This window comes from Odocoileus virginianus, chromosome 5 (assembly GCF_023699985.2).
Source record: "Odocoileus virginianus isolate 20LAN1187 ecotype Illinois chromosome 5, Ovbor_1.2, whole genome shotgun sequence".
Lineage (NCBI taxonomy): Eukaryota > Metazoa > Chordata > Mammalia > Artiodactyla > Cervidae > Odocoileus > Odocoileus virginianus.
The window spans coordinates 72,074,014-72,098,279 of NC_069678.1; the positions used below are offsets into that span (position 1 = coordinate 72,074,014).

Sequence of the window (24,266 nt, forward strand, 5' to 3'; positions counted from 1 at the left end):
CTCTGTTGCTTCCCTTCTAATCACAGTCTGCAAATTTCTGCATGATCCAGCTTTTCTTCTCTCTACAGTTTTATCTGTGCCATTCTCCCCTGCTCACCACCTCCCAGTTGGGAGAGTTGCCTCTCCGTTTTTCAGATGAAGGTAGGCTTTTCTGCCTTCCCCAAACAGGACCTTTTACATTTTAGCCTCTGCCTGGACTGTTCTTTGAATGGCTAAATCTGTCTCATCCTTTAAGTTCTAGATTAAAGACCGCCTTTTCAAAGAGATTTTTTATGACCACCACTCTGAACAGAGTGGGCTCTTATTTCTCATTTGAGGACCTTTTGTAGAAATGCACAACCTGAATGAATTATGTGTTGGTTTACTTGTCTTTATCGACCCTGCTAGAATATGAATTACATGAAAGCAGGTACCACATCTCTTCTTCATCACTGCTCTGTATCTAGCCACTGGAACATTATGCAGCTTCTAAAACAGTGGATGCTTAAGAGAGGAAGCAAAGTCAAAGAAAAGGAGGAAGAAAGAAGTGCTTACTCTAGGACACTGATTAATGGTACAGCTGGGACCAAGTCTTTAATCTCTTGATTCTTGATTCGCTGCTCTGAGTTAATAATTATTTATCCTGTACCTCAGGAAGCTTAGACAACTGATCTCACCTACCCAAAATGCATAAATGCTTTGTATTGTAGCAGTCCCATCAAAATACAGACTGACTTCTAAAATTATTTTCAGTAATGTCAAAGTTTCACATTAAGAAACATTTGGGAAAACCTTTTGAAATATTTTTTAAATGTTAAATTTTTTTTCCAACTTTCTGATTTAGGATAAAAGAAATATGAGAGTTAGTCCATTTCAATTTCTGTTTTCTTTTCTCATAGGAACCTCATGGATGGGTTGTGGATTTGGTAAATAAGGTATACAGCTTTTATTAATATGGGCATGTTTTTCATTTTCTAATGAGCTTTCCTAGAGTTTTAGGTAGATGACAGCTACAGAGAATAATCAAATATGTTTTATCATTTCTTCCTCTTTTTTATATGTGCTGTTTAAACAGATAAACATCAGCTTTAGGACTTAGTACATCTCCTGTAGTGTATCACGGGAGCATTAGAATTATCTTTGTGATGACTCTGAAGACCAGGGTTATAAGCACATTGATAAAGTAGAATGTGAGCCATAGTTGCTTGCTAAATTATTAAAGTATACTGTTTTAAAATTAATGTATACCTTTTTTCTTCTCAGTTTGGAGAATTAGGTGGATTTGCAGCAATCCAAGCCAAGCTCCATTCAGAAGATATAGAACTTGGGGTAAGTTAAACCACTGTATGTACATTGTGGAAGTTCACTTTATTGAGGTTGCTGTGTAACCCCCGGGACATTGTCTGGACGCATTAAATTAAATGTTAAAACTCAAGTTAATCTTTATAGGAGTAGCTCCCATGGTTCTGATAACCACAGAAATGTTTATTCTTTCTTAATGATAATAACCAAATTTCAGTGTAGAGTGTTTGGTTGTGTTGTTTTGTTTTGTTTTTTCCCACCACATTCATTTCTCTTGGTAATGTTTTTCTCTTAACTCCTTACTTGTAGTGGTTATATGAAATTATCTTGCTATTTAGGGATAATTGCTGTGTGTGGCAAGTATATGTGTACATAGCAATCTTACACCTCAGTTAAGTCACAACTTACTTATAGTACCAGAAGCAAATAAAATATTTTAAGATTGTTCAGTCAGCTTTTTGGTACTACAGAGATTCATAGGTAATAAAGGGCTATAACCGGAGCTTAGAATCACCCCTCAGGTGCAGTACCAGTATGTTTTCATGTCAACTTCATTTTCTCAGAAAATTTATCCTTATGGTAAGGGGAATAACTGCATCTTTAATTTTTCACAGACTGCTGACTTGTTTGTAACTGAAAGCACTTCATTCTGTTCTCTGATCATTCAATTAGAAGCTACTTATTATGTACTTGCCATGTAGAAGACACTGTACCAGCTACAGCAAATTGACCAGAGTAGAAAATGTTGTAAAATAATATGTCTGAGTGATACAGATTGTGCTTAGAGTAATACCCATTATTTCTGTGGGACCTTGGCTTATCAGCTAACCCTGTTGGTCCACCTTTGCATGAGAGCAGTCACAACAGTTAAAGAGAGAGATTGGCGCTCTGCTTGGTAATAGACTGTTGCTTGCTGCCCACTGCTTACTCTTGAAGATCAGAGGTCAGCCAGATCATGACTACTTCCAGTGACACTGGTCAGAGGCTTCTTCTCCCTCCCTGAGCCTTGACTAGGTTCTTAGGTTGTCATTTTGATCCCCATTAAACGGATCAAATGTGTTAGAGGGGACTTTATTGACCTGGAAGATAATAGGTAGTGACTGAAAAAGCAAGACAAAACAAAACCTATCCAGATAGAGGGATTTATCCAGCTTGCTTATTTCTCAAGAACTGGCTATGTAGGTCACTGGGCAATAACAGAAATAGACTTCATTTTTTTTTTTAAGGTTAAATAAAACACTCACTGATTTCCTGCAAAGTTTATTTGAACAAACAAACAGAAGCCCAGAGTTTCCCCCCTACTTGGAGAAAATTGGCTAATGGTGGGTATATAGAAATCTAGGCTTGTCCTCATTATTATCAGATGTCTTGAGGCTAAAGATTTCTCTAAGATTTTTCCCTTCCTTTTTCATTTCTGCTGATGGTGTCTTTTTGTGTCAGTTTTTCCCTAATGGCTTAAAATTTTTCTAATTTGCTTGAGGGATGTTTTCGTTCCCATCTCAAAGTTTATAAAAGCACTCATTTCATTTTATACTCAAAACAATTTCATTTTTTAATCTTAGTTCTTGAGTTCATTTAGAATTTATTTATGTATGTTGCATAAGATAGAAATCCAGTTTTATTTTCTTTCAAAAGGGTAGCTAATTGTTATAAGATCTTCTGAAGAGCATTCTTTTTTTTTTTTCACAAGGTTTTTTTTTCACTATTTTGATTTGTTGACTTTATCAAATGTCTGAGTCTGTGTATACGTGAATTGTTCCTGGACTACTGTCATTCACTCATTTGGTCACTTTGGCATTTTGATACTGTTTCTCCATTATTTTCATTATTGGTAGTGCCAGTTTTGCTCAGCATCTCCCTTTTATCAAATTTTCTTGATCATTCTCATGTTTTCATTCTTCTGAATATAGGCAACGTTTCAGGATCTCCTGCAGAAAGTGCCACCAAGATCATGTGTGGAATTGTGTTCTGTTTGTAGGCGTGGAGAATTGACATGTTTATAGTACTAGTCCTTTCCCTTCAAACACTTGATCTTTCCTCATTTATTTGGACCATTTGTGTATTTCTGTAAAGTTTTATAGATTTCTTAATGAAAGTCTTAAATGTTTTCTTTGTTAAAGGCACATTTTATTCCTTCCCCAGCTATTCTCTTGATTTTTCAAATAAAAATTTTTATTATTCTACAGTGTGAACTTTAGAATCATCCCATCCAAGCCTTGAAAGAAGTTTTATTGACATAGTATGATATGTTACATTAAAATTTCTATAATAATTTAAAGGAATTGACATCTTTATATCAGCTTTTCCTGCCCAAGAGTATAAAATGTTCTCTGACATACAGAAAAGGATTTGTTTAATGCTGAAAGGAAGTAATTTGGTCACATTTATCTATCACATTTGCTGGTTTTTTTCAGGCCGTCTCAGCACTTGTGCAGCCCCTAGGGGTATGTGCAGAGTACCTCAATCCCTCAGTGGTGCAGGTAAGATGAACCATTTTACACTTATTTCAAAAGTGATCTCAGGCATACAAACAGTAAAAATTATCTTTTTATCAGGTTGTTCAGAATTTTGCCTATCAGAATAACTGCTTTTTTTTTTTTTCTGACTAGCTATCCTTATAGTGAAAATTTTATCAGAAGATAAATAAAAGTGATTAATAAGTTTTCGGTAATGTCTCAACATTTAAGGGTACTTATCTTTTCAGTTTATCATTTTATCAAATATAATTACAGATTATAGCTTCCCCCCCGCCACTTTCTTCACTATAAAATAGGTGGCATGTATCCCTGCCCCCTTCACAGGATTCTTTAAGGATTCAGCGTTACATTAAACAGTGTTCAGTGGCCGGCTGGGCTCGCTCTAGCCAAGTCACTGAAAATCTGAGTGACAGTTTGACAGCACACCTTGTCTGCATGTCAGCAGGTCATGGGATAGTCAGAGCCATGAGCGTTGAGCTTTCTGATGCTTAGGGCCCATTGCACTTTCTGGCTGCCTTTCCATTTCAGTTAACAAGTATTACTGAATAAAATGTCATGTTGAAATACCTCCATTTATTATTTTCTTTATAAAAATATGTCTGTGAAACTTAGCTGTCATAGAGATTTTTTAAAAATCACCATAAATGGTTTTGAAAGCTTAGTGTCCTTTGGGAGCAAATAGTATGCACTGTTCCTCGTTTCTAATGTCTAGTGTACATAGGGCCGTTTTAACAAGGGAGATGGGTTTTTTTTTTTTTTTAGTAGGTTCTGGAAATTTCTGTTATTTCTAAGTTTTAAATGCCTTGTTTAGATTTCAGAGTAATTCTGCAAAATTTTTTAAATGAAGCAGAGTGACTACTTAAGTATTTCTTCATTCTGATATTAAGGTCTTTAGAGACATCTAGTGTTCTCTCACTTACAAGCATATGAATATAATCATTTGTTTTGTAGTGAAACACTGAAATATAAAGTGGCAAAATGATTTGAATTAATAATTTAATAATGTATATTAGCAGTTTAATAATTGGCTTTTTAATAATCAGAGCCAGGATTGAATTTGAATTTTTATTTTTTATTTTTTGTTCTTTTTTTTTTTTTCTTCCATTTATTTTTATTTGTTGGAGGCTAATTACTTTACAACATTGCAGTGGTTTTTGTCATACATTGAAATGAATTAGCCATGGATTTACATGTATTCCCCATCCCGGTCCCCCCTCCCACCTCCCTCTCCACCCCATCCCTCTGGGTCTTCCCAGTGCACCAGGCCTGAGCACTTGTCTCATGCATCCAACCTGGGCTGGTGATCTGTTTCACCCTAGATATACATGTTTCGATGCTGTTCTCTTGAAACATCCCGCCCTCGCCTTCTCCCACAGAGTCCACAAGTCTGTTCTATACATCTGAGTCTCTTTTTCTTAGGATTGAATTTTTAAATGCATACTCTTTACCCATGCATTGCTCCATGAAAAGAGATTTAGTGCAAATATTCCAACTGCTAGTTAATACTAAGTTCTTTTAGAATTCCAGGTTTTATATATAAGCAAGTGTTCTTTTAAAAAAAAGTTTATGAATTTCCAACCAAAGTATGTTTAACTTCCTGCAGTAGCAACTGAAACAACAACATATCCAACCTTAAATTCGCTTAGCAATAAATTCATGCTGTAGTTATGTACATTAATACTTGTCTCTAATACTTGCTCCTTTAGAAAACTAAAGTGACCCCTGGGACTTGGCTTCCTTATCCGTAAAGTAGTAGCAGTACCCATACCTGTCTCACAGAGTTGCGGTGAAAGCTAAGTAAGGCTGGCACATGCTTGACGAGAGCTGTGTGACTTGCCTCTTACCCTGACAGCCCTCAGTTTTCACTATACAGTTGGCATAAGTGTAAATAAGGGACTTCTATGTGGATGATTGCATGATGGCATTTTAATTCATTGCTGATGTGTTCTTGCTTTGACAGCCAAATATTTTCTAGTCACCAGATGTTTAAAAATTATTTTACTTAAAAAAAAATATTTTACTTAAAAAAAAATTATTTTACTTAAAGACAAGTGATCAGTTAGACCTTGCTAATTTTTCACTACTTCTCCTATATTACTTAGAGTTAGTTATCTGGCTGGGCTACCATTCAGGAACAGTGTGTTGTATGAGTCTTATCTGTAGGCCTCATTTACATATCAGCTAACAAAAGTAAGTGCATAAAGCATCGTATTTTTGTGATCTGTGCTTCTGTTTATTTTTTTTAAATCAAATGCAAAATACTTTATTCCAGATGATACTTTCAGTCAGTCTGTGTGAGTTTGGTTGTCTTTGGCTGCTCGTCAAAGGACCCAGAAACTAAAGAGGAACTGCACCCATATGATAGAAAGAAGCTAAGGCACAGAATCAGTTAAAAGGGTTTACTTGGGGTGGTATTAGTTAGTTAGTGGTAGTCTGATACTAGAATTCAGATCTTTGCATTGCACCTTTTCCTTTGTGAAATATGAATGAAGAAGTTCTCCTCTCTAGTTTAGGGACAGATTCAAGGGTCCTTATTAACTTTAGCACTTTTTTCCTACAGCCCATGCTAGACCCAGTCATCCTTAATACGATCCAGGATGTGCGGAGTGTGGAGGAAAAGGACCTCAAAGACAAGGTAATGCATCTCCAGTCAAGTGATTGCAGCGCATGTTGCTCCACAGAAGCAGAACCAGGACTTAGGGCAAAGTTCACACATCATTGCTTTTTGGATTCTGGTCACATACAGCTCACATTAAATTTTTTTTTTTTTCCATTTATTTTTATTAGTTGGAGGCTAATTACTTTACATCATTACAGTAGTTTTTGTCATACATTGAAATGAATTAGCCATGGATTTACATGTATTCCCCATCCCGGTCCCCCCTCCCACCTCCCTCTCCACCCGATCCCTCTGGGTCTTCCCAGTGCACGAGGCCTGAGCACTTGTCTCATGCACCCAACCTGGGCTGGTGATCTGTTTCACCCTAGATAATATACATGTTTCAATGCTGTTCTCTTGAAACATCCCACCCTCGCCTTCTCCCAGAGTCCACAAGTCTGTTCTATACATCTGAGTCTCTTTTTCTGTTTTGCATATAGGGTTATCGTTACCATCTTTCTAAATTCCATATATATGTGTTAGTATACTGTAATGGTCTTTATCTTTCTGGCTTACTTCGCTCTGTATAATGGGCTCCAGTTTCATCCATCTCATTAGAACTGATTCAAATGAATTCTTTTTAATGGCTGAGTAATATTCCATGGTGTATAGGTACCACAGCTTCCTCATCCATTCGTCTGCTGATGGGCATCTGGGTTGCTTCCATGTCCTGGCTATTATAAACAGTGCTGCAATGAACATTGGGGTGCACGTGTCTCTTTCAGATCTGGTTTCCTTGGTGTGTATGCCCAGAAGTGGGATTGCTGGGTCATATGGCAGTTCTATTTCCAGCTTTTTAAGAAATCTCCACACTGTTTTCCATAGTGGCTGTACTAATTTGCATTCCCACCAACAGTGTAAGAGGGTTCCCTTTTCTCCACACCCTCTCCAGCATTTATTGCTTGTAGACTTTTGGATAGCAGCCATCCTGACTGGCGTATAATGGTACCTCATTGTGGTTTTGATTTGCATTTCTCTGATAATGAGTGATGTTGAGCATCTTTTCATGTGTTTGTTAGCCATCTGTATGTCTTCCTTGGAGAAATGTCTGTTTAGTTCTTTGGCCCAGTTTTTGATTGGGTCATTTATTTTTCTGGAGTAGCTCACATTAAATTAATTTTACGTTTCCTGACCCAAAAAATGTTAGAAGTTCCGAGTGGCTGGTGTTACCTCAGTCAATAAAATGAATGTAGGGTTCTTGGTAAGTGACACTGTTAAGAATTTAACTAACATACTGGTTTTGATAGTAGTACAATGGTATAACATTGAAGAAGCTTTAAAACAATTTGGTACTAAAAGCTATCCAAAGTTGTTCTAACATGATTCATTTTATCTACCTTGACTTTCTCTCAGACCCCTTCTCTTTTCTTTGCTCACTCATGCACTGATTTTTGATTAAAAGCAGGATGTAGTTCATCAACCATGTGAAGTATCAGATACCACTAGACCATGGTTACTGAATATGTCCTTTATTCCTGTGTGTGTAAGAATTGGCATCAAAATGTTTTATTGGTTCCTTTTTGTCTTCTCTGTGTATGTGTGTGTGTGTGTTTTGTTTTTAAATGAAAGAGATTGGTTAGCATCCCTGAGCTCTTGTCTGCCATCAAGTTACTTTGCATGCGCTTCCAACCAGATCTGGTGACCGTTGTGGACGACCTTCGACTAGACATCCTGCTGCGCATGCTGAAATCACCACATTTCAGTGCCAAAATGAATTCCCTGAAAGAAGTAAGTTTTGCACTTGTTTCTAGAAGACTTAAAGTATAGATACTCTTAAAGTCGTCTAAAACTTGTTATTAATGTAAAAATGTTGGGAAGTAAAGAATAATAATTTCTTGTAATCCCACAAAAAGAGATAACAGTGATTATATATAAAATGGTCTATGTTTACAATTGTCTATTAATAAAGTAATACTTTCATATATATTATGTTCATAATTCATCCTATAAAGTACTTATTCAGTGTTTTAGTGAGATTTTTCTGGAACATAATTCCTTGGAATATGAAGTTCAAGGTTTACTTCTTACCCCAAGAGTATAATTCCTTTTGTTATATTTCAGACTTACTTAAACCAAATCTTTTAACTGGGATTCAGGCAAAATTTTGTTTTGTTTACAACTGGAGTGGTCTAAGCAAAATGATGGAAATAAGATCTTGCAGCTTTTTAAACTTTCCGTGAGCATAGTTGGTTTTGGTGAGTGATAGGTGGAGTTCATTATCGGAGTTCACAATAGAGTTCATCCTTGATTCCAGTTATTTTCCTTCAGTTTTGTATTAATTAGGAGTCTTAGCTACAGGGATCAAAAATCAAGTGACTCTTGATTCATGAGTGAATCACTTGATTATTTGAGTGATTCTTAAATTATTTTAAATTAAAAGAAGAATTTAATAAAAGAAGGCTGGGCTATCTCATAAAAATAGCCAAACCTTGTAAGGTGAGAGACAGATGTGGGCAACAGGACCAACTAGAATCCAAGACCAAACCACTGCCAGGACTTTGTCCAGGTGTTATCTTTGCTTTTCTTTGTTCTCTTTCTCCATGCAGAGTGGCATCTTCATAAGGTAGACATGGCCATGGGTAGCTCTCATGACCAGGGAAGGGCTGATGCTTTCTCTCTGGTCCCAAGTATAGAATTTGGAGACATGCTCTGATTGAAGTTTGCATCAATTTACATCCCTGAGCCAGTCATCAGTGGCCCAGGGAATGTGAGCTCTGTGTTCTTTTTAAAGACATTAAAAATAGGTAGTCTATTAATTTCTAATAACTGACCTTTGATACAGTTAGGCTAATTATCACACTACATTGTAATACTGTAAAAGTCACAAGATATATGTGAAGATTTTGATTATGAATATTTGCATTAGATTAAATCACAATAATCCTGTCTTTTTAGGTAACCAAACTCATAGAAGATAGCACTTTATCCAAGTCTGTGAAGAATGCTATAGATACAGACAGATTGTTAGATTGGCTAGTTGAAAACTCAGTTCTGTCAATCGCATTGGAAGGTAAGTTAACTTGCTTTAAAAAATTACCTAACTCATAAATAATATACTTTTGTGTTAAAAATGTATGAAATTGTCACTTTGACTATATTAGCCTTTTTTTTCTATTGTCATCTTTATTTTGTACTAGCCTTTAAGTAATCCTACAGCAAGTTACTGTTGCTTTGAATTAATAGAGTCACGTTTAGAAAGTCAGCGTTCATTAAATCTGTCTGCCTCTCTGGTGTTTCTTCTCTTAGGCAACATAGACCAAGCACAATACTGTGATCGTATAAAGGGAATTATTGAACTCTTGGGCAGTAAATTGTCATTAGATGAGCTCACTAAAATTTGGAAGATACAGGTAAGTTGATCAGAATTCCTTTTGCCCTTTTCTGACATTTTTTTATCAAGAGAAGGAGAAGGATGGTGACTTACTGTCCATGGATAAATAAGTATTAATTGAACTTAGAAATTCTATCAATGAGCAAATTTTAAAATGAGGTACATAATACTCTCAACTGAAGCCCTCAAGATCATTTATAAAATGTGAAAGATTAGTATGTATTTCTTTTAAACTTAATCAGTATAAATTGTTTTTAAGACAATTGAAAATATTTTGTTCTCCTCTTAAAATGAATATGTCAGATTGAGAACTTGATTCTCATCTTTTTTTCTTTTTAGAGATTTAATGCTTCAAGGAATTTAAATAAGGCCAACTGATTACCACTAATAATGGTTGCTTCGTGTAGTTTTACCAGTTTTATCATGCAAGTGTATGCTGATAGTCTAGAATCAATTTATCTTTGTACTGTTTTACTTTTGCTTCTGTATATCTCTGGGGAAAGACTTGTGTTTTTCCAGGTTCTAAGACTTAACTTTTTCCCCATTGTCTTCTTTTCTAGTCAGGACAATCATCTACTGTGATTGAGAACATTCATACTATTATTGCTGCAGCAGCTGTCAAGTTTAATTCAGATCAGCTTAATCATTTGTTTGTTCTTATTCAGAAGGTATGTGCTCAAATATGCTTTTAAATTTTTCTAAAATGAGGTCTCTTTCCTCTACATTAGCAATATTTAACCTTACTCTTCTTAAACTTTTTTAGCTCAAGTTTAAAGCTTTTGCATATTTTGCCAGTGTGATCAAACAGACTGGGGAGCAATTCCTATGTCTTGTCTTTTTCGTTCTACAGAGCTGGGAAACTGAGAGTGATAGAGTGAGACAGAAGCTATTGAGCCTTATCGGACGAATAGGCCGGGAAGCTCGCTTTGAGACCACTTCTGGAAAGGCAGGAGAATCAAATTTTTCTAACTATAAGTGCTTAAAGCAGCTTTATTTGCATATGGGCTGGCTCATCACGTGTGGTGTACCGTAGGTGTTGGATGTGCTCTGGGAACTGGCTCATCTCCCCACGCTGCCCAGTAGCCTTATTCAGCAAGCTCTGGAGGAGCATCTGACAATCCTTAGTGATGCGTATGCAGTGAAAGAAGCAATCAAGAGGAGCTACATAATTAAATGCATAGAAGATATTAAAAGGGTTGGTTTTACCTTTGGTCTAGTTTTATTGTCAGAGTAATAGTATTGTCTGAGTAATTAGAACCAAATAATTTTCCTCCCCTATTGTTTAAGCTAAATGTCCTGCGTGGAAGCTCATTAATCTTAGAGTCCAAAATTGGGAAATTATAGGTACTGCTTTTACCAAGTCACTTACATTTCTCTTAAAATTTTCAGCCTGGAGAATGGTCAGGTCTGGATAAAAACAAGAAGGATGGATTCAAGGTAAGAATTTGCAGATGAGGTATAAGTAAAAGGTATACTAATCTAATAATTCTTTTAAATAAATTATAATTTTAAGATAATAGTAAATTATTATAGTGTTTTTTCAAGTCGTATTCAGATACAGACTGCTGTTTGAATATTTTCTTATGACCTGTGCTTTATTATTTAAAGCTTGGGAAATTATTGACTCACAAAGGGAAAAAAATCCAGAGTCCCATTCAAAGAGTAGTTTTACTATATTATTTTCATAAGATTATAAGACCTTCAACTTAGTTTTTCTTTTTAAAATTAAATCCAAAATATGCACAAGTTTAATAAATATCGTGCCTATTTTTCTCCCATAAGAGAGAAATGGAGGAATTCCTGAGTCAGAAGAGAGAAAGAAGGGGAGAAGGAGGTTCATTCAGTGCTGGCACGTAGTCATTTTTGGATGCTTGGTTCAGAGGTGGTCCTAAAGTACTTCCTTAAGAAAAGTGATTATTCAGTGAGACCTGCTGCTGGGACTGGATTTTAGAAGGTAGAACTGCGTAGGGACCAGTGCTATGGAAGCCCCTCCCCTCCAGGGCTTTGACCTCCAGGTGGCTGGAGACTTCACGTCTGTCTTTGGTGAAGGGGGGTTGTAGAATGGGCAGTGATGGCTGTAGCTCTCTTGTCGCTGCAGTCCTTAAACAGGAAGGCTCTCCTTGGAGAGGGCTGACCTCAGTGGTCAGTCCCTGGAGCCTGCTTCCGTGGTTTCAGCAGCCCTAATTAGAGCACATCCTCCTCCATGCAGGCCCTCAGGTTGCTCAGATGAAACAGGAAGCCTCACAGCAAGAGGGGTTTCATTCCACTGTTGACTTAAGAAAAGGCTTTAGTAAATAGCTAACTGCTTAACAGTTTCGGTGGTAAAGCATATTTCTTGGTTTTCCTCATAAGTATTTGTTTAAACGATCTTGAATACTGCTAATTTACACTGGTAAATTCAGAGACTCTTGTTAAGCGCCCTTGGTGACTCATAGGCTTTTATTCTCCTAAATTATGCTTGGTCATAAAGTTTAGTTGGGGGCCTTTAAGAACTTTGTGGGTTATATTTCTGACATTGAAATTTGATCAGGTGAATTTTCTACATTAAAATTGTTCATAAACTGCAACTGGTACCTTCAGGTTATGATTAAATTATTCCTTTAATTCAGCAACATTGCTCTCTTTCTACTCAGATACAATGTGAATTTTTCCAGTTTTCTCAGCTCAGCGATTCAAATAATTTAGCACCCTCTGTCTTTATGATTGAAACTCATCTAGAGCTATTTAAGAAGTTTAAATCTTTTGATACTAATAGTAAGAAAGAAAAGGTATCTGTAGAAAATGGTCTTTTCTTCACTGTAACAGATACATTTCTTTATAGGTCTGAAGGTCAAAGCTGAAGGGACTTTTTCCTCCCTCCAGGGAAATGACTTAAAACCAGAAAATCCTTCCTGACCCCTGTTCCTTCCTTGTTACAGCTGAGCATTACTTTAGCCCTTCTAGCCAGTATCATCGCTGCATCTTTATTGCTTCTCTTTGCAGTCACTTCACTCATGTCTGATGTTTTACAACAAAACTCAAAAAGTAACAGGGAGAATTTTGGAGTCATTTTGTGAGTCTTGAAAGAAATATTCTTCCTTTTTTATATCCCCACTGCTCCCAGTAAAGAAATACTGATGTACCATTCCTTCATTTCAAATAATAATAACTTGCACTTACGTAGCACTTCTCCATTGACTGAGCGCTTTTGCAAATACTCTCTTAAAGTACCCATGGCTAAAGGGGGGCAGTGGGAAGATCAAAGCCCCCTACATGACTCCAGGCAGGGGGGTGAGTTATATACTGCCACTAAAGGTGTTTTTCTATGCTATGCCCTTTCCTGCCAGGCAGCAAGGTGGGCTGACTGGGAATTATGTCTCCCTGCCAGGCTACACAGAAACTAAACAAAGGGTAAGACAAGATCACCCACCTCTTACTCCCCTCCCACCCCCAGCTACCTCTACTGCTCCAACTGATTCCCTTTCCCTCTGCTTTTGACACTCTTAAAATTCCCAGTTCCATTGTTGTGTTCAGAAATTCTGACCTTTATTTCTTAACTTTATTTCTGTAGATTCTGCCAGGATACCCTTGGCTTCCTTGGTCCTCTTTTCCTTTGCTTCCTTTATACCTTCCACTGTCTGCCCCCAACCCTTTCCCTCTTATTTCACTTCTTTTTTACTTTTCAATTAAAAAGTTTAAATGTACTCATCCAAAAAATATTACTAAACCAAAAAAAAAAAAATCATTTTTACTTGATCAGTGGTGTTTGCATATCCTTAAGTCATTATATGAAGTCCTCTTAGCACAGTGCCCAGCAGCCTTTCAGTAAATGTTGGTTTCTTTCCTCTCTCCTCTGCTTCACCTGTGAAGACACTAAAATCATTTGCACATACCTGAATGACCTCCACTTGACAAAACACGAAACTGAAAGTGAAAATAGCAAGGTGCCCTCAGCACAGTCTCACAGTGATGTGACTGATTAGCACAGGAGGAAGTACTTTTTAAAGTGTCCACCCTTGTCAAAATTTTTACTTTGATTCTAGATAAATGGCTAGGTCTGGAAAAACAAGGCAGATGAAGAATTGGGATATTCAGCTTTGAGAAGTGAGAACTCAAGAAAGAATATGAAAGCTTTCTTTCAGATACTTATAGAATTGTTAGAGACATTTGATTCAACTTAGTTTTTATGTCTCGTAAGCAGTTATGGTAAAGGCGTGTTTCAGTATCATAGATCACTGAACTTTCTAGGAAGACAATCTGACACAGAGTGCACTGTCTCCTGAGTTCCTCATCACTGGAAACACCAGAAGACAACTCTTTTAACAAAAATGAATAAGGAGGGTTTAGGCACAGGTTTGCAGGCTAAACTAGTTGACCTCTATAGCTTCATCTAACATTCAGTCTTAATTTGGATATACCATTAACTGCTACTTATGAAACCTCAGCTTCGTTATCAAACATTATCAGATATTTTCGTTTTAATTGTTCACCATATTCTCTTGCCCCTTTTGTAAATGGAAAAGAGTAATTTAAAAATTTTCTTATAGCTTAGCAGCATAATGTCATAGCATAGATATGATGGAATAAATAACATCTGTCTTATTTGCTGAACTCTAGAAAGGCTATATCAGAAATACCTTTCAGATTCCAAAGGATAATTTTCAGTGTTAAAAAAAAACTAACCATAATTGACTCATAATGATACTTTCTAATATACCTGATTATTTACTAAAAGTTTTATATTTATATCCCAATGTTTGTAATCCTTTCAGAGGGTATCAGTTTGGACTTAAGCCTCAGAATTTTAGTTTCTGTCATTTTGCAACTTTTATGTCTTAGCAGAAATATCCTAGCTAGTCTTGCAAGTAGTTGCCCTTTAATGTGTACCTTATTTCTCTGATTATAAGATGCCAGTGATTGCACCATGCATCACAGGGTTAATCCAGTATATACAGCCTCACTGTGGCATGCTGCTTGCTATTATCCAGTGTAGTGCTTTGGACTTCTTTGAAATCTTTAAGAGTATAGAATTTTGAGGCATGTTGAGAAATAGGGAGTTTTGTATCTGTCTTTTTTTGTAAAACTCAAGCTGCCTTTTTCCTTCATTAAGTTGTGTATGCCTCAAGTTAAATAGTTCCTCTTGAATTAAGCTGTAACTTTGGACAGAGATGTTTAATGCCAAATGATACAACCCTTCACAGAGTATGAGTCTGTCACACCAAATTCTCCTGGCTTTGGAAAATGCTTTAGTCTTAAGACCACTGGCAGTTTTCTTTGCTTTTAATTGAATTGATAGACATGATGGGCTAGTCAATACCACATTATAGTGTAATCCTTTGATAGCATTCAAGAAACAAATCAGTGATCTGCATTTAAATTAAAAAGCCATCCTTGTTTGGTACTAACTATGCCATGTAAGAACAGAAATGATGGGTAGATGAACAGATACCTTTTTAAACAGCCACGTTTGTACATCCCACATAAGGATAGCCTTATCTAAACTTACTCCTGTGCCTAATGGCCAAAAAGTTTCTTTTATATAATTGTTAAGAAGTATCAGTGTCAGAAATGTTAAATTTTATAAAATTTGTATCTTAGAATCCAGGAAATATGGTATTTGCTGATTGGCTGATCTATAGGAAAGCCAGTATTATTTTGGCAATAGCTATCTCATATTTACGTATTTAGTAGTACAACAGTTTTCTGCAAATGACATCAAAAGTATTTTTCTGCCCCTATAGGCATCTTTATCTGACAGAAAGACTTGAAGAAGCAAGAAGGGTTTTTTAAAAAATATAGTTTTTAAAGTAAATACTAACTATTGTTCAGTTTTTAGAGAGTTACTTGATCAGTTGATTAATAATGTTAACATGACATTCTTACAGATTTTATAATGAAATCTCATAGTTTGAAAGATGTCATTTATTAAAAAACAGTTCTTTTTTTAAAGAGCAGTACATGAACATCAGATATGTGTGTGAAGATCTGGATTCTCATGCACCAGTTTCAGAAATAACATATTTAAAAATGTTTTGAAAAATACTAATTATAAAGTGGCTGTAATAATTAATGAAAATAGAATTCTCTCTTCTAAAATTGTTTTAACTAGGAAATAAGCAGATCATGGATATTTTTTTTAATACTTAGACCACTCTTAATATCTTGATCATATCACTGGTATCTTGATCATATCATTACAGAAAACCATATTTTTATACCATTTTACTTATCAGCCACTTCTGTATTACCCAAGTTAAGCTTGTGCCATTAATTTATTTTATTATGTCAGCATATCCTAGCAGCCTGTGCTACTTATAATCTGTCCTCTGAAGTTGCTAATTCCTTGGTGTCTGTTTTTTGCTGATGTACCCCTGTACATTTACTGTCACTTCATATCCACTCCTGTTTGCAGTTCTTGGCTTTAGGATTGCATGCAGAATAAGAAGTTGGAGACTGAATTATGAGTGCATGGTGATAAACTATAAATGAGCAGTGTGAAGAGAAAAATAATAGAATGTGTAACAGTAAAATCTAATTGACTTGGAGCTTTTTTATAGCTACTAAATTTAATCTGCCATTTATTTCTAAATTAATGTAACTTCTTTTTAACTCTAGTCAACTCAGATTAACAATCCCCAGTTTGTATGGGTGGTACCAGCTTTGCGTCAGCTACATGAAATCACCCGCTCGTTCATAAAACAAACCTATCAAAAGCAAGACAAGGTAAGAGGATTGCTATATTTGATTATTATGCAGTTACTTTCATAACCTTTTGTAATGACTAAACATCAAAAGATTGCTAAGTTTTATAGTGACTGACAGTTTTATGGTTATTAATATAATTCATTTATATTACTTAATAGTCTTGAATTTAAGCATCATTCTGCTTTCATTTCTGTGGAGCTTTTCTTTTGATATATCCCTAACTCATTTATTTTTTATTTCCTTAATTTACCGAAGTAAGCTAATTTTTAAAAGTTAGAATAGTATTGTAGGAATTTGAAAAGATTTTCAAGACTTTTTTTATTTGTGAAAAAATATCAATTCACTTAAGGAACTAGAAGCTCCTCAATGTAAGAAACTTGGGAAGAAAGATCTGGAAAAGTATGCAAGAAGTGCAATAGTGCTTTTGAAAGACTTATTTTTTTAAAAAATAATAAAACAAAAAACTCCTTTAGAAGCAGAAATTTAGCAGGGAAGTTTATTAATTCTATACTAATTCCCTAGTAAGTGTACATATGAGATTGTTTTCAGTTACTTTTATGTAGGAAATGTAAGTGAAAAAATTTTTATGTTTGTTGTTCCTCAACTGTATGCTCAAATAGAAGCTTGTATTAAACTGACAAAGTAACTGCACATTCTCATACTTTTTTTTTTTATTGTTTTCACCAAGAGTATTATTCAAGACTTGAAGAAAAATTTTGAAATAGTAAAACTGGTAACAGGAAGCTTGATAGCTTGTCATCGGCTTGCAGCAGCCGTGGCTGGACCTGGAGGCTTAACTGGTTCAACACTAGTGGATGGCCGATACACCTACCGGGAGGTACCTGGCATTGTGCTGTTGTTCCATGACTTACAGCATCCATTTGACCTTTTTCGTTTGAACTATAAAAGTAATATTTGTTGGAAGGAACTCTAAAGAGGAAGCATGAGGTGTCTTTGTCATGATGGAACAGTTTTTAATCTTTAATAAAACCACCTTGAAGTAAAAGGTTAGAAAATTGATATTTGTAGGTATATCTTTCAGTAAATCACCTAACATAACTGCATATGATATGGTATTAAAGATAAATATCTTTTGTGTTTGATAAAAAATACAATTGTCAGTTCTGTGGCTCATGGCTTTTTGTTTTTCAAAGCTGTCAGTAATATTGTTTTCCAAAAGTTGGAAAAATATCTTCACTCATCAGTTGTGTTCTGGTGTTTTACTCTGAGATTGCTTGGCATCTAAAGTCACCTGAGTTTGTAATAGACAAGTAGTTTCTGCTACATTGTCACCTTGTAAATGGATTTCTCACATTTATTACCCTAAATTACAAGAGAAAGCATTAGGTAAAACTACTTTTTAATTTCAGTTGTTGTTTTTTTTGTTTGCTTCTACGTACGAATGCCTGGAGTTGACTAATTAGCATTATTTCTTTTTCCAGTATTTAGAGGCCCATCTTAAATTCCTGGCATTTTTCTTGCAAGAAGCTACTCTGTATTTGGGTTGGAATCGTGCCAAGGAAATCTGGGAGTGTCTTGTGACTGGCCAGGATGTCTGTGAATTAGATAGAGAGGTAAGAAGACGGCGTTATGGATAAAGTAAGACAAAAGTGTGACCTAATAAATAGTATTTTGCTTTATTGTATGTATCTCACGTTTTTGTGCATGTCTCATGTCTTCAATTCTAAACACTTTTCAGTTTACTAAGCATACATTTATAATAAGCTAGGAGCTGAGAGTGTTGAAAAGATATTTTATATATATGTGATATACACAAGCATATGAGATCTTTGGTAATTTTGATAACCATTCTGCATAAAACCAAATTCAGCTGAGTATAGCAAACTTAGTGTATTCTTTAATTTTTTTTCCCTCCCATGAAACTAATTTTAAGTTAACCAGCAGAAACTTTGAGTTCCTATAATGATGTTGTACCCTAGAAACCCTAAAGAAAGAATTGCTGTCTAGACAGATCTGCACTTGCACAGCTGAAAGTGGATTAAACCAGGAGCACTGCCCTGCTTCGATGCTTCCTAACGTGAATCACTATTTCCTCCTCTCATTTTGCAGAATAATGTGAACTACATCATAGGGTTATTGGAAGGATTGAGTATGTGACAGTGCCTAGCACAGCGTAAGGCTTATTAAAAAATGTCAGTGAAAAAACTGAAGTGTAATGATTCAGTAGAAAATCTGAGTATGTATTTTCATTATCTAGGAGAAAGATTGCTGTAACTAACTGCTTCATTTAGTTCCAGAGTTCCAATGATTTTAGTTTGAGTAGTACCAAGGCATTATAAATTTCTGAAGAATTAAAAATCATTTGTCTTTGCTTTCCTCGTTTGGATTATGTATTTACCTGAAGTGGGTTTTAGTTACAAGGTGATATTTGTCTTGATTCGCAGATGTGTTTTGAATGGTTTACAAAGGGGCAACATGATCTTGAGAGTGATGTTCAGCAGCAGCTCTTCAAGGAGAAAATTCTTAAATTGGAGTCATATGAAATCACTATGAATGGTAAGGAAAAACATTAAAATTCTTTTTTCAGTTCTTTAAATTTTTTTCTTTTCTTCTCAGACCACTGTGAGAAACAGCTTCACAGTTTGGTATATGCTTCTGGACTTCGCCTTATGCATATAAAGATATATCTATATAAACATGTTTATATAAACAGATGAATTTCTTTTTACATGAATGGTATTTTTAAATTACACAGCCTAATAGTTGTCAAACTATTTTCATGAAATTACTTAGTACAAAAAAGATTCATCTAAGGTAAAAATTGGTCCAAGTATAGAAATCCTCTTTTTCAGTTGTTTATTTTAATTGAAATTTTTCTTATTGATATGAATTTTGCATGCTGTAAAATTTATTTTTTTAAAGTGTACATGAAGTGTTTTTTGTATATTCACAAAGTTGTTCAACCTTCACCATTTTTAATCTCAGGACATTTTCATCACCTCAGAAAGAAACTATGTAGTAGTCACTCTCCATTCTCCCCTTTCCACAATCTCTCATCTGCTCATTGTCCTTGTAGGTTATTCTGATATGGACATTTTAGATAAATAGAACCATGCAGTATGTTACCTTTTGTATTTGGCTTCTTGATCACGCTGAGACACAATGTGGTCAAGGTTCACCCAGGTTTTTGCACGTGTCAAAACTTCATTCCATATGACTGGATAACACTTCATTGAATGGATATAACACATTGTGTGGATAGGCATCTAGGTTGTTACCACTTTTGGTTATTGTCAATAATACTGCTGTAAATATGGTTATTGTCAATAACACTGCTGTAAATATCTATGTACAAGTTTCCATCTACCAAGGAGTGAAATTGCTGTATGATATAATTAACATTTGAGGAATTGCCAATTTTTTTTGCATTTTATAATGCAAATAATTATACCATTTTATAATCCCACCAGCAGTATATGAGGTTTTGATTTCTCTACATCTTCTCTAATAATTATAAACTGTCATTTTTATTTTAGCCATCCTACTGGTTTTGAGATGGAATCTCATGGCCTTTGATATGCATTTCCCTGATGACTGGATATTCTTGGGCTCTTTGGTCACTTAGATATCCCCTTTGAAAAGATGTCTATTAAAATCTTTCTCATCTTTAAATTGGGCTATTTGCCCTTTTATTTTTGGGTTTTAAGGATTGTTTTATGTATTCTACATACTCCTTATCAAATAACGTGATTTACAAACATTTTGTCCTGTTCTGTGGATTGGCTTTTCATTTTCACAATAGTCCTTTGAAGCACAAAAGCTTTTAGTTTTGATGAAGTTCATTTATTTTTTGTCATTATTGTTGCTTGTTTTTGATACCATATCTAAGAGACTATTGCCTAATTGACAGTCTTGAAGATTTGTGCCTGTTTTGTCCTGAAAGTTTTATAGTTTTACCTCTTGATATACTTTGTCTTTTCATTGATTATCTGTGGTACCAAGAGTACATGAATTTATCTGACATTCTATAATTTCAGGTTTTAACTTATTTAAGACTTTTTTTGAAAATGTGAACCTATGTGATCATCGATTAAAAAGACAAGGAGCTCAGTTGGTAAGTAGCATTGTTTTCAAATCTCGATAATTTGGATAATCTAGTAAAACTTGGTATTCAGCAAAAAAAAGTATTCTAATTGAAAGAAGACATGATGTTTTTTAAAAAGAATGGACTCCTCCTTGACTGCAGTCTCCTGCATCATTCAGAGAGTTCCTCAGAGTGTGAGAGCAATTCCCCTTCCCATACAGGTGACTTCTCAGATTCCTCTCTGCTTTTTGCTGCAAGAGAGGCCTCCTGTGGCTGGGTGAACACAGAATAGGGATAGTTCTAGCCCAGCTTCTTACCTCTCAGATTCAACAGTTCACAGTTACCTGAGAACGTACCAAAATCTTCAATTCTGGGGTCTCAGTGGCAAGGATTTGGGGGAAAATTTTTAAGAACAGAGAAAGAAGCAGGAAAATGAGAATCTGTAGAATGTATACAGCTTATGTTTATATTTACGTGAGTAGCTTTAAAAAGGAGAAAAATAACTCTTTTTCCAGGTCTGTTTAATTCATGACCCGACTTCCTAGAATTTTTACAAGATCTTGTAAGCCCTCAATCTTGCCATTTCTAACTGAGCTTTGCAAAGACCAGATTGAGCCCTGAGGATTAGTAACCACCTCTAGCTTGACTCCCTTTCCTTTGAAGAAAAGCTCCTGCAGGGGGTGCCCATGTTATTCCTGTCTGTGTCTGCCTCAGTGCCCCATCTGGGTAGAGTTGCAACTTAAGTTTAGGATAACATCTGGAGAAAAATCTCCTTATCTGTCCTGATTCCATGAAAGTTGCCCAGTGTTTCTGTTGTTGGCTGTTTTTTGTTTTTAAAAATTATTATATAAAACTGTTGTTTTGTATAATGTTCTCAAGTGTAGCTTGGTTTTTGTAGCCTTAATTCATAGTGAACTGTAAGAAGTATGGATTTACAATGTAGCAGAAAATAATTGTATTTTTGTGACCTTGATGTGCTATAATTTTTTTTTCTTTTGAACAGTATGTAGAAAAACTGGAATTGATAGGAATGGATTTCATTTGGAAAATAGCCATGGAATCACCTGATGAAGAAATTGCTAATGAGGCTATTCAGTTAATTATAAACTACAGTTACATTAATCTAAATCCTAGGTTAAAGAAGGTAAGTAAGGAGAAAAGGTGCTCATACACAAAAAGTAATGTATTTTTAATTGATAAGTTGGCATACCTGAAAGTTGAGCTTCTTTATTTTGAAATTTTATCCTTAATAATGATTACAACTAAATGGTAGACTCATTAGTTTCCATTTACCTCTTACCTTTTAGGATTCTGTATCATTACATAAGAAATTCATTGCTGATTGCTACACAAGATTAGAAGTAAGTTGCAAATTTTATTTAACCTTTTTTTGAAATAAATGTCTTGAATTTTTTTCCATTTATAATTTTGTATTTTGAGATCATGTATAGTTCTTATATTTGTGGCTGGATCCTGTTGGAAGAATTTGCCAGCAGTATCATATTGTTGGCATAGGAAACAGGCATTTGCCTTGATGCCCACAATATAGAAATAAACGTAACTTTATGGGAAATCATTCCTTCTCCCTCCACCATCTCCCTTTCCTGTTTCACCTACCCTGGCACACCTCACTCCCCACCTCCTTTTGGGGTATAAAACTGTCTTCTGTACATTCCACATTTCAATAGATTCTTTTTCTCCTTAAATTTTGTATACACACTTGCTTCTTTTCCCATTATTCCTCATATGTCATTTCATTTGTATCATAAATGCTGTTAAAAAGCCACAGCAACACACTCAGTAGTAGATGGTACTGGTTGTCTTTGTCCATTAGTAGCTTGTGATGTAATACTATCTCATGTGTATTTCCAGTGCCTTATTTCTAGCATGATGGTTAAAGTATTAAGCATTCATCTTTTCATTCCTAACTTGTGCTTGTTGAAGTTTAATACCTAATAGTGTTCCAAAAGCATAAAATGCTACTGCCCTCAAATGTTAAAAAGTTAAATTTTCTGGTAATGAATCTATGCTGGCGATGAATCTGTACAGGAGTTCCCAGGTTGTGACTTACATCCAAATACGTGATCATCAAAACACTTGAAGTATTCAGGTACCCTAAATAAGATACTGTGTAAGTAATAACATGTGTAGAACAGTCGTTCTCAGTTGGAGATTATTTGACCTCCCAGAGGACATTTGGCAGTGCCTGGAGACCTTCTGGTTGTCACTAGACAGGTCCTGCCGGTACCTCGTGGCCAGTGGGTGGTGAATACAAGTCAGAAATGCCACTAAACATCCTACAAAGTCCAAGACAGTCTTCCATGACAAAACAGCTTCCAGCCCAAAATGTCAGCAGAGCTGATGTTGAGAAATCCTGATGTAGAATAATTTCTTGTTACGTAGGCAGCCAGTTCAGCACTTGGTGGCCCCACTCTGACACATGCTGTGACTAGAGCAACAAAAATGCTGACAGCAACTGCCATGCCAACTGTAGCCACATCAGTCCAGTCTCCTTACAGGTAAGCGATGACAGAAGTTACAGCAGATACACAACACACAAAGATAAGTCAGCTTAAAAACAAAGTTGGAATCTTTTTTCTTCCTTTGAAGATCTCTCAGTTAATTATTCATCTCCTCATTTTATTTCATATATTTTTCAAATAGTCATATCCTTGAAAATTATATATTCCCTGTTATATATTTTATCATTTGATTCATTTTACTTTAACTCTGTGTAATATGAGTAGCCTACTCTTTATGATTGAACCAAGATATAGTCTTTGTATGAAGAATAATTTTTTCAAATTTGAAATATTTACTTAGACATAACTTTTTGAATAGACAAATCATGACACTAACAGTGCAAGCAAAATGAAGTGGCATATTGATTAACAATGTACATTATGATATAATCATAGTTAAAATGTTATGTACTTAAAATTATTTTTCAAATAATTGTGTTAAAAGTTTGAATTGACACCTCTAAGTAACATTGTTGTGTTGAGTGTTTTCAGATGTGTCAATGAAATTTGCGTTCAGCATTTTCTGTACTTCTTTGGCATAGTAAGGAGAATAGATGAATATTTAGAAAATTAAATTGAAGCAGCTAAACTACTTCTGTGGGATTTTAACAAGTCATTGCTGGTGAGCAGCCCCAGATCAGTGGTGCTCAGGAGAGCTCCCTCTCTGGGTCTTATTCCGCTGCCCCCCAGTGGTCGGTGCCCATAGAGTCTCTCCTTCTGGAATCACTTTATGTGTTTCTTTCTCTTTATTTACAGTTGGGGATGTTCCTTTTCTTTTTAAAGCCTTTAAAGCACTTTATAGCAAAGTGATTTAGTTATATATGTATATTTTTTCCATATTATTTTCCATTACAGGTTATTGCAAGATATTGAGTATAATTCCCTGTGCTAACCAACTCTTTTTTAAAGTGAAATTTCCAGTACTGCTAATCAGCATGCCTGAGATTTAGAAATACACCTATATGAAGTATTTTTCTGTAATATCAAGTGTTTGAAGGCACTTGGATTTTCATCTGTCAGTGTTAACACATGTAGTGTTTAATAAAGTGTGGAGCTGTCACTGTATAAGCTGCTGAATATTGGAGTCCTCTTATTTCAGACGATATGTAAGATTCCTTAACTCTGACCTAAAGAGACCTCAGGTCTCATTTTCAGAGTCTGGGAGCTCCACACTTCCTTGCTATGTGTTTTTTCTTCCAAAGATGATTCTCTCTTTTGATGTGTGTTGATTTCTTAACTATTTTGAAAATCCTTGGGATAACCATAT

The 24,266-nt window shown here is 35.3% G+C and overlaps 1 protein-coding gene across 5 annotated transcripts in view; it reads left to right on the forward strand.

Annotated features, from left to right (window-relative positions):
• USP24 (ubiquitin specific peptidase 24) overlaps positions 1-24,266 on the forward strand; it is a 137,696-nt gene that overhangs the window by 40,919 nt on the left and 72,511 nt on the right. For 3 of the 5 annotated variants that reach the window (XM_070468116.1, XM_070468118.1, XM_070468117.1), the window contains exons 6-25: positions 879-914; positions 1,243-1,308; positions 3,696-3,761; positions 6,319-6,393; positions 7,987-8,145; positions 9,313-9,427; positions 9,664-9,767; positions 10,309-10,416; positions 10,599-10,694; positions 10,782-10,943; positions 11,138-11,185; positions 13,079-13,138; positions 16,343-16,450; positions 17,121-17,270; positions 17,875-18,006; positions 18,838-18,949; positions 20,431-20,507; positions 21,481-21,621; positions 21,785-21,838; positions 22,881-22,996. In XM_070468116.1, coding sequence (XP_070324217.1) covers positions 879-914; positions 1,243-1,308; positions 3,696-3,761; positions 6,319-6,393; positions 7,987-8,145; positions 9,313-9,427; positions 9,664-9,767; positions 10,309-10,416; positions 10,599-10,694; positions 10,782-10,943; positions 11,138-11,185; positions 13,079-13,138; positions 16,343-16,450; positions 17,121-17,270; positions 17,875-18,006; positions 18,838-18,949; positions 20,431-20,507; positions 21,481-21,621; positions 21,785-21,838; positions 22,881-22,996 — 1,985 coding nt within the window. The remainder of the gene's footprint in view (positions 1-878; positions 915-1,242; positions 1,309-3,695; positions 3,762-6,318; positions 6,394-7,986; positions 8,146-9,312; positions 9,428-9,663; positions 9,768-10,308; positions 10,417-10,598; positions 10,695-10,781; positions 10,944-11,137; positions 11,186-13,078; positions 13,139-16,342; positions 16,451-17,120; positions 17,271-17,874; positions 18,007-18,837; positions 18,950-20,430; positions 20,508-21,480; positions 21,622-21,784; positions 21,839-22,880; positions 22,997-24,266) is intronic. The other 2 variants (XM_070468119.1, XM_020871476.2) reach the window with 1 other exon arrangement.